The 10,251-nt window shown below is 40.5% G+C and overlaps 2 protein-coding genes across 2 annotated transcripts; one reads left to right on the top strand and one right to left on the bottom strand.

The window, feature by feature from the left end:
• Positions 1-154: 154 nt before the first annotated feature.
• On the top strand, positions 155-2,603 carry LOC129754268 (uncharacterized). Its single transcript, XM_055750222.1, has 4 exons — positions 155-306; positions 392-445; positions 1,878-2,245; positions 2,321-2,603. The coding sequence occupies exons 1-4, from the start codon at positions 297-299 to the stop codon at positions 2,405-2,407; spliced, it is 519 nt and encodes a 172-aa protein (XP_055606197.1). The 5' UTR covers positions 155-296; the 3' UTR covers positions 2,408-2,603.
• Positions 2,604-2,631: 28 nt separating this feature from the next.
• LOC129754262 (gamma-glutamyl hydrolase-like) lies at positions 2,632-9,116 on the bottom strand. Its single transcript, XM_055750213.1, has 3 exons — positions 8,769-9,116; positions 3,041-3,520; positions 2,632-2,982 (listed from the first exon to the last, which is right to left on the bottom strand). The coding sequence occupies exons 1-3, from the start codon at positions 9,005-9,007 to the stop codon at positions 2,655-2,657; spliced, it is 1,047 nt and encodes a 348-aa protein (XP_055606188.1). The 5' UTR covers positions 9,008-9,116; the 3' UTR covers positions 2,632-2,654.
• Between the last annotated feature and the right edge of the window lie 1,135 nt (positions 9,117-10,251).

The raw sequence follows: 10,251 nt of genomic DNA, 5'->3' as shown, positions 1-10,251 counted from the left end.
TATACTAGAAAATATATTTTTTCAAATTAGCATGCGTACTTTGGCGATCAGTGGCCGACTGTATGAAACAAAATTCAAATGACGTTGCATATGAGATTTGCCTGTACGTTTTATATCAGTGTATAGTGTTGAAAAATTTGAAAACCAAAACAAATCGAGCGCGCTAATGGCTGGAATCCGTTGGAAATTTTATTCAAACAATTTAGCCTTTTATCAAGTTATTTGGTAGCGATTCGGTAAGATTAAACCATTTCTAGTAAAAACTACAACTCATAGTAAAGCTTTGTGGTTAAATCATGGAAAAAGGTAAGCAAAATATTTTTTACTGTAATTTCATGTGCTGTAATTTATAATACGAATAAAACCTGAAACACGATTTTTTTTTCTCCAGATACTACCAGGATACTTGCTAGCCACAAATCTTTGGATGAACTACGTCTGTTGAGTAAGTACAGACCCATTTTCAGTCATATCAAAGCCAGAGGTTCGCTTCAAAAGATTTTTTACATACAGAGTCCACTTTTTGAAAAGTCTTGAATCTCGCTTAGATGTGTCGTAAGGATGTCATTTACACTTTAATTGTTCCAATAGTTCTAGCACACCCACTAGAAATAATGGAATTTTTCCATATGACACAGTATTGATTCATTCCAAGAATTGTAATTGTTTCTTTATTCAGTGACGATAACCTTTTTGTAAAGTAATAGGCCCAGCAATTTATAAACCTTTTTTTAATAAAATGGAAAGGGGCTTGGAGATTTTTCATAAATATCTTTCTGTAACGTTCAAATCTTTGCCAAATTGTTTTTGTTGTTTCTATCATTTGTTGCCATTTGTTACATTTTTGTCAGCTTTGTGATTTTTATAATTTTTGTAAACTTTGTACCTAATTTTTATCATTTATGTTTGACATTTTCCATCATTTTGAACATTTTGTCAGTGTTTAACTTTTGGGTTTTTTACGTTTTTTTTTTATTTTTCTTCATGAATCAACTTGGTCAGTTTTGTCATTTTTGTATTTCTGTAATTTTTGAGTTTTTTTTTTCTTTTTAACATTTTTTATATTTTTTTCAGGTTTTTCCTTTTTTAACAATTTTGAAGTTTAACCATGTTTGTTATTTTTGTCAGTTTAATAATTTTTATCATCTTTATTTTTATGATTTAACTATGTCATTTCTGGCGTTTCACCATTTGTGTAAATATACAATTTCTTACACTTAGCGTCATTTAATTTTTATCATGATTTTCAGTTTGTTATTTTGATTCGTTTATATTATGATTTTTGTCAGTTGAATTATTTTAGCTATTTTGTAATTTTTTGTATTAAAGAATTTTTTTTATTATTATTTTCTTTTATTTCGTTTATTTTTGTAATATTTTCATTATTTGTCATTTTGTAATTGTACATATTAACATTTCTGTAGGTTTTGCTTTTTCTATCAGTTTTGACAATTTTATTAGTTTCACTAAAAATTTCTGAATTTCTTTGATTATTTTGGAGATTTCCATGAATATTTTCATTTGTTTTCATCGGACATACAAACATCCTGTTTTCCTGTATGAACACTGCTTATTGAAAATTTCCATAACTGTTTTGAAATAAATGTAAACATATCGTTTTTTTTCGTAAAAAATATGTGCCTTACGGCGTGTCCGTAAATTGATTTTTTTTTTGGGTAATGCATCAGTCGATCCGATTTTTTTGGTAGATGTCAAATCACTTTCTAATGCTTTCGCATACGTTTGTTTATAGGTAATTTATGAATGCCAGCATCGGTTATATAAATCACCTCGATAGAAAAAATATATTTACGAACACGCCGTTAGTTGCCTAATAGTATCATCACAATTTATTCAAAAATACAACCCTTCATCAGACTCACGCCACGAAAAACTATTCAAGGACTTCGGCATCGAGTTTGGAAACCTGAGCGATGCCGCCCAGGAATGTCTTGACGATTTCGCCAAGATCCAGGTCCTCACCGGATTAGCCGAAATGGGCATGTCCTTTGTGGATGACTTTTGCTATCAGGAGGAAGCCAAACGGTTGGAAGCTCGTCTGCAGGCTATTTCGCTGAAGGCCTCGATCGATCGGCTCAAACGGGACCTCAAGCAGGAAGAAACCGATCTGGCCCGGCTGGAGCGCTTCGTAACGGAAACACAGGCTCAGTTGATACCGGCCGATGAGATGGAGAAGATGAGGAATACACGCGAGCGCCAGATCGAGATGCTTCGAAGCAAACAGGTGAGATGAGATTTGTTTTGTCTTTTATCATCTTCTGAATCATCGACACTTCCATTTCTCGAATGATTGTTTCAGAAAACGTTGATGGAGAAAGCGGATGCAGTCAATTTGGACGATTTAATAGCGAAAGTGAATCAGCTGCAAGCTGAAGAAAATGCATGAGTGCGAATTCACATTTTAGCGAGTCATTGACAAAATGTGATGTGAATCCCAGTTGTAAGTCTGTTGAGGTTCATTAATCTAGTTGTAAGAATGTTATAATAGAAAGAAGAACTCCATACGATTGCTTTAGTCTAATTACAGCGAGTTTTTTTTTAATGAGTAGTAGAGAAAAGTAAAGCGAAAATATAAAAATGGAGCGGTCATCTTAAATAACATTTTCAATATTTGAGTTGAAAGAAAACCTTTTTTAAAATTGTTCTACATACTGCTTCCGTTTGATCTTCCTAGCCATCTTTCGCTTTTCAGGGTAATCCGCACCCTGCTCAAACAAATAAATCTGTTGGAAGACCGACTTGTTGGCCCCGGTGAATGTTTCCGGGAAGTTGTAAACCAAATGCCGATTTGCCTCCGCGTCGCTGTCGAAGTGATGCAAACTTTTGCGGGCTTCATCAACGACAAAGTCTGCGAAATATTGCATAACTCGAACAGCATCGGAACTGTGGGATATATTTCTTCCTCCGACCCATTCGTAGATACTTTTCTCCGGGTGGAATTGGACTCCGTAGAAAGGGTAGCTAAAATTTAATGTTATATTCATAACTTTTAGAATCTATTTTGAGTACTTTTCATTACCTCTTATGTTCCATTGAAGAAATGAATTCCAGTCCATTCCAATCCCGATTCGTGGACATGATTCTCCAGTTTTTGCTCAGACTGGTGAAGTTCTGCTCCGTGATGCAGTATTGGTGAAAGTTTGCCGTCACTGATTCGGTCGAAAGAATTCGTTCCATATCCTGGGGCAGTCCGGCAAAAAGTCGACTATCGCGAAAGTCCGGCTTGAACTGCAAGGCCATCGATTGACCAATCGAATTGCAATCGGTTAGTTGATTAACCCGGCCAGCCGCCAGGAAAGCCAACAGTTCGAAGCCCAAACACACTCCCCATATGGGGAAGTATTCCCCGTTTCGATTAAATTCCTTCGCCAGCTGGTAGATGTGAAAACCGGCCTCGGCATATCCGTGGGGTGCCTCGAACGATACAGCTCCTCCGGGAAGTAGCACTCCATCCAGTTGCGACAGGATGTCCCGGTAGTATTCACGTGTTCGGTTGATCCTGATCAAAACGGTCAAAAAAGTAGAAAAATTAACAGGTTCTTAATCAGACTTAAAATTTTCATGGAGCAACAGTCTACGATGGATCAGATCTTCACACTACGCCAAATTCTCAAAAATGCCGCGAAAACCATTCATCGACTTCGTATTACAACCCGACTAGTAGGCCGTTGTTTCTACCTACTAGCGTGGATCACCATAGTAACGACATAGCGAAAATAATTTGTCAGTCCAGTTTTGCCTTTTGACTAATAAACTAGTACTTTTTGTAAAACAGACTTTTTAAGCTTAATTCGAAAGTACAACACTTCGTTACATAGTGTTGTCTGCCTGCCGAGATTCGATGGCCCAAGGTCGCCGACCGAAAAGTGTCCGGAAAAACTGAGAGAGATCGTTGCACATCTTTTCCCGCAGCATGGCCCGACGCAGTGGCCACTTACCCCGTATGACGCGGGTGCCCACCACATCGAGCCAGTAACGATCGGGGAACTTGTGGCTATCGCTAAGAAACTTGCGGTGAATAGGGTCCCTGGTCCGGACGGAATCCCAAATGCAGTGCTGAAGGTGGCGGTATAGACCATTCCGGATACTTTCAAAGTGGTGCTACAGAAGTGTCTCGACGAGGGATCTTTTTTCAATTCGTAGAAAACGGCGAAGTTAGTGCTACTACCGAAACCTGGAAAACCCCCAGGGCATCCACCGTCATACAGACCCATTCGTCGGCTGGACACCCTTGGTAAGCTACTGGAGAGGATAATATTTAACAGACTTGTTATCATCACAGAAGGCGAAAGTGGACTGTCGAACAGACAGTTCGGTTTTCGGAAAGGGAGATCTACGATGGACGCCATCCGAATGGTGACAGAATAAGCGAAGCGCGCATATAGAAAGAAGCGGACAGGTGTGCGTCACTGCGCCATTGTGACAATCGACGTTAAGAATGCCTTCAACAATGCCAGCTGGGAAGCGATTGCGAAAGCGCTTCACAGAATGCGGGTTCCCAATACCCTCTGCAGGGTAATAGGAAGCTTCTTTGAAAATCGAGTCCTGACGTTCGAAACCGAAACTTACGATCTACTGCCCTAACAGCGGGTGTTCCACAGGGTTCCATACTCGGACCTGTGCTTTGGAATGTCATATACAATGATTTTGCTGACGATATCGTGCTCATGATCACCGGCGACACAATTGAGGAGGTAGAAGACCTTGCAACGGTGTCCATAGAAAGGGTTGGCATCTGGATGGAGGGAGTTAAGCTTCAGATAGCTCACCATAAAACCGAAGTTCTGCTCGTGACCAATGAAGGAGTAATGTCGCACACGGAGATTACTGTTGGAGGGCACACGACATCTTCGAAACAGCAGCTGAAATACCTTGGAGTAATGGTCGACAATCGCTTAAGTTTTGGTGCGCATGTCAAATACTGTTGTGAAAGTGCATCGAAAGTTATAGATTCATTGGCCTGGATAATGCCGAACTGCCATGGTTAAAAGAGTAGCAAGAGATGTCTCCTTGCGAGCGTAGCACTGTCGAAACTACGATACGGAGGAGCGGCCTGGAGCTCCACGATAGAGCGCAACAGATCTAAATTACGGAGCACACATCGGCTGATAGCCATGCGAGTTTCATGGCATACAGGACCATATCAGCAGATGCAGCTTTTGTCATCGCGGACACAATTCACATCGACATAACTCTGGCGGAGGATATGGAGTGTTACAATGCAAGAGCTGTTAGAGGAGTGCGTAAAATTCAACGAGCAGCGACAATGCTCAAGTGGCAGGAGCAATGGGACGCATCGGACGACGCAAGATGGACGCATAGGCTAATCCCGCGACTTTCAGACTGGGTAAATCGGAAGTATGGAGAGGTCAACTTCTACCTGACGCAGTTCCTTTCGGGTCATGGGTGCTTTAAGCTTTTTTTTTCCGGGAATTTAACACAACGGTCATTCTTCCCAACGGTGCTTTAAGCAATACCTTCATCAGTTTAAGCTTATCAGCTCGCCTTATTTTCCGGAATGCGTAGATACGGAGGAATCGGCAGAATATGTTATCTTTGTCTGCCCCGGGTTCATTTCAAGGCGTTAACAACTTCAAAATTTGAACGCTGAAAATATTGTGAGTGAAATGTGTCGCGACGAATAGTCGTGGCGTGCTATAGTCGACGAAATCTCGCAAGTCATGCGCGATCTAATAAGAATCAATAGAGATGATGATCGGAGAAAGCGAGATAGTAAACAAAATTTGACAAGCTAATGGAAAGTCTTGGTCTCGTATGACACTACAATTCAAAAGCAACACGATCTAAGGGCGCGGTATAACCCTAATCTGGACTCATATTTACGTGGGGTGGGACCTCAAAGATCTCACGTACTCAGCCACGATCTTTCCTGCAGCAAAAGGAAGCGGGGATATCATTCGGGGTGGTCGTGACGGGATTCCAGCTTGGTAGTTTCTCAATCGGCCACGCTTTGGTGATTAGGAATCCTGCGGGAGTGGATGCTGTGAGTGCTGTGACGGGCGCGAGTTACTTTGAAAGCATTAGCCAACCGGCACACGTCTCGGGGTCTTCCGCACCAGTCTGAAGTTGGCGAAAGAGGAGAAGAAGAAGGGGGAAAAAGAGAAAGATGATAAAGGAGAAAGACCAAAATTGAGAAAGAGGAAACGGATAAGGGTGAGATGAGATGTATTAGTGCATGCGCACAGCCTACCTCTTGGTGTAGTATCATAGGGTGAAACCAAGGGGCACATCTGGCACACGAAGCTCAAGGTGGTTTTAATGGGACGAACCCACTCACGGCAGCAAACACTCGGCTGTTATGGTTTGAAGTAAAATTTCCAATTTGTAAAAAAAAATCATCGACTTCAAAGCCGCCTTCGACACGATCGACCTTGACGAGCTATGTAAAATCATGGCGACGGCTCACGAGAACGGCTTTTCCAGACTGACCAAACTGATCAAGGCTACAGTGGATGGAACGCAGTTCTGTATGCGGATTTCGGGTGAGTCGTCGAGTTCATTCGAATCGCGCATTAGGCTTCGACAAGGCGATGGTTTGTCTTGCATGATGTTCAACGTGGCGCTGAAGGTGTTATTCGACGAGCAGTGGTCGAAATGTGGGGCACGATTTTCAACCTGCCAACCTATCTGCTTTGCCGACGACATTGACATAGTCGGCAGATAATCTACGGCGGTGGAGGAGATCTAACGCTTACTGAAAAGCGAAGCAGGAAGGGTTGGGTTGCTGATAAATACTTTCTAGACGAAGTATCTGCTCGCCTGCGGGTCCGAGACCGACCAAGCCTGCTTGTTCGGCACCACAAAGTCACGATCGGCGGCAACGAGCTATCAACTTTGGCCCTTATCCTCACGGGACAAACCACGGTTCATACCTCAAGTTCATCCATAGTGATGTTCCTCACCTAAAGCGACTTCTGGAATCGAGTGACTTGGCTGTCTCGACTATCGTCACCTGAGAGAAGGGAGAATTGAGACGTGAGACGCGAGAAATGAGGAGGGATGCGTGAGTCATGAGAAGTCTCACGTCTCATTTCTTACCCCTCATATCACACATCTTTTGAATCAGTTCTCATGGCTTTCGACTCACTTTCAATTTTTCACGTCTCACTTCTAACGTTTCACGTCCCATGTCTCACGTACCACTAATTACTTCCCAGTTCTCTGGTCTCTCTCTAAATGTCAGGTTTCAGAGATGTAAAGTCTCATGTCTCAGAACTCAGTTAGCAAGCCGATGTCCGCGAGTTCGAGCCCAAGAGCCGCCGACCGTGGCTTAGAGGATAGCGTTTCAGTCTTCTAAGCCAGAGGTGTCATGAGATCGAGTCTTGTTGGTTTTTAACATTTGTAAGATGCTAGCCATCATATTCTTGAATGATGCACGCCTAGAGTTAAGGATAATTTAGATTTCTTCAAAGAAACATGAAGTTTTACTGAGATCCTACATGTAGATAAGTGTGTGTTCGTTATTCAAGAGTGGGCATCAAACTAAGTTGTACCGGATAAGTTTGATATTGCGGTTACTGGGAAAATTTCTAATCGCGCGACGGTAGCCTTCCGTGCGGTAGGCTAGCCGGAGCAGTAACCACAGTTAAAAAATTCACTCTTACTCACTAATTTCATTGAAAAGTTAAGAAGTAAATTCTTGAATCAATCTTCAAATCATTATTTTGCAAGAGAGGACAAAACATGAAGTCATCGGAATGAAATATCATTATTCTTAGTATTCATTGAGATTGAATTAATTACGAGCGTTAAAATCCCAGACAAAACAAAAAACAATCTACATTATTGAAAACACATTTTTCCATAGCCTGAGAATTAACTAATTTGGCATGACGAAGATTTTGATGCGATAAATGCGTCTTTGATACTTTATATGCTGGTCGAATTCAATTATGTTGTCGTTAAAATGTAACAAATCGTATATGAGAAGTTAAAAAAAGGAGTTGTGTACGGTGAATAGTCTATTATAGGAAATAATACCATTCGCATCGCAAAAAATAGAACTGCGCACTCATAACTGCGAAATTTGTGCGATCTGTCAAATCAGTATAAAATCTGACAGTTTTATACACGCTAACCGCTTTTCAGTTAAACTTTATACGGATAACTCCGACTGCAAAACATAGCACGAAATCCAATATTCAATGAATGATCGCTACCGTGTCGTTGAACTCTAAACTTATTTAAACAACTACAGGTTTTCATTTTTTTTTCATGAATTTGTCCGCTGGTTGACCCCATCGCAAACAGGTTTTTTTTATTATTCATTTTTCCGTGATTTTGACCGCTGATTGACCCAGCTCAAGGCAAACACATTTTTTTGTTTTATAAACAATAGATAAACCGATAATAATATTTGGTATACATGTTTGTTTGACAGCTTTTTATTAAATCATCTTTCAATGTTTTCCGCTTGTTCATCCGATTTAATTTCAGTCGATAAATAATCCTTATGTAGGACAGTGCTCATTTTTTTCTTGAATACTGTAATTTTTTTTACAGTGGTACCCTACGGGAGCCCAAATCAGCTATCGCAGAAATAGAAAAAAAGAGTGGATCAGCAATATAAAGTCACGAATAACACAACACAATTAAAACGACTATAATCGCAACAAAAAATGCACGCATGTTTCAAAACAGACGCATATTTAAACTTTTGCCTGATTTACCCTATTCATTGAGCTCCTACGTCACGCTTCAGTATCACTCTCTTTCTTCTTGCTTACCATATCGGGACGACCCTTGCCCCGGCACCTTCCAGAAACTTTACGTACGACGCCGGCAGGTAGCTGGTGTACTGCTCACTGAAATCCGTTTCCAATACCAAAACGCCAAAGATCGGTTCCTCGTTCAGCTGTTCTCCACTGGTGGGTTTCGATATTAGAGTTGGACCGGCCACTACATTTGAGATCAGAACCAAAAATATTGGTACCAGTAATGGTAACATTTTGCGGAACAAGGACATGGTTTTCCTAGCCGAAACTTTTTACGTCTTCACATCTGTTATCGCAACAAAAGTGAGAATTGGACTGTTGCTGTGAATGGCTTTCTGCAAAAAGAATGATCGCTCGAAAGAATGGAGAACATAAAGTGAGTAAAATTTTACGAGAGGGAGAAACAGAACGATAGACGAAACGGAGTGGGCTCAGCTTATTCAATTGTATTTGTATTTGATCCTTTGTCAACCAACGACGACATGGCAACAAATAAAATGAACTATGATCGGATGCAGATCACGTTGCATGTTATGATTGTTTCATTTCATAATCAATCATAAGGCATTTCGTATGAAATAATAGGTTTTATTTGACTATGTTGTTGTTGATAAATAACTGAGGATTAATTATCTTAAACCGTAAAACAACTTGAAAGAAAATTTTCTGTTTTGTTGGAAAACAGCAACCAATTTACAGATACCGCGGGAAGCCCAGATTTAATGTATCAGAAAAATTGCAAGTATTTCCGGAGTTGTCATTTCGAATTACAACACACTGATATGTTGTGTTCGGAACCGGCAGTTCAAACTCGTGATGGTTATTTCAATAAAAGATGAGTCATTCACTAGCTAAAACGACTCGTTATGGAAATAAAACCGTTTTGTTATTGATTTGATTTCGATGTCAAACGACGATCAAATCAATATCATTAAATCGAATATCGTCACTTGGAGTTGAACAAAATGGTACCAAAAATAAAGATAATTAAACTCTTTTAATTGCAGGACCTCAGAAGGAGAATGCGGTTAGAGTGGATGTTTTATTAGTGCATCGAAGCAATCATGAAAAAGTAAAGTTTATCGAGGCAATCCATGACTGTGACATCAAGCACATGGAGTGAAATTTTAGGGAGTTCAATGTTAGTCTTCATACAAATCAGTCTAATAAAAGTAACTTTAAGACTTAAAATTCTTGGCAATGAGGATTCGAAAAAATCTATCAAAATAGTTCGATGAAATGGATGGAGAATCCAACCACGGCCAAACCGGTTCCAGTCAACGCCAAGCCGACATCAAGCTGACCAGGCAATCCTAAGGTTGCTCAAATGTCTGACGAATCAGCAGCAGCCTCAGTAACAGAATCCGGAACAAATCCTGGAACCTCTTTCGTCAAACATTTCCGAATTCGTTTACGATCAAGAAAACGGATTGACGTTCCAGTTATGGTTCTCTAGGTATCAAGATCTGTTCGAGAACGACACACGGCAGTTGGA

Source organism: Uranotaenia lowii, chromosome 3 (assembly GCF_029784155.1).
Source record: "Uranotaenia lowii strain MFRU-FL chromosome 3, ASM2978415v1, whole genome shotgun sequence".
In the NCBI taxonomy this organism is placed as follows: domain Eukaryota; kingdom Metazoa; phylum Arthropoda; class Insecta; order Diptera; family Culicidae; genus Uranotaenia; species Uranotaenia lowii.
The sequence above is the reverse complement of the archived record's forward strand: the minus strand, read 5'-3'. Positions and strand labels throughout refer to the sequence as shown.

Excerpts from the sequence above, each read along its gene's own strand:
- LOC129754268 (XM_055750222.1), top strand. Across the intron at positions 446-1,877 it reads GGATGAACTACGTCTGTTGA|ACTCACGCCACGAAAAACTA; the intron begins GTAAGTACAGAC and ends ACCCTTCATCAG. Across the intron at positions 2,246-2,320 it reads AGATGCTTCGAAGCAAACAG|AAAACGTTGATGGAGAAAGC; the intron begins GTGAGATGAGAT and ends TGATTGTTTCAG.
- LOC129754262 (XM_055750213.1), bottom strand. The coding sequence starts at position 9,007 with ATGTCCTTGTTCCGCAAAATGTTACCATTACTGGTACCAATATTTTTG. Across the intron at positions 3,521-8,768 it reads GCAAGGGTCGTCCCGATATG|GATCAACCGAACACGTGAAT; the intron begins GTAAGCAAGAAG and ends CGTTTTGATCAG. Across the intron at positions 2,983-3,040 it reads TCTTCAATGGAACATAAGAG|CTACCCTTTCTACGGAGTCC; the intron begins GTAATGAAAAGT and ends ATTAAATTTTAG.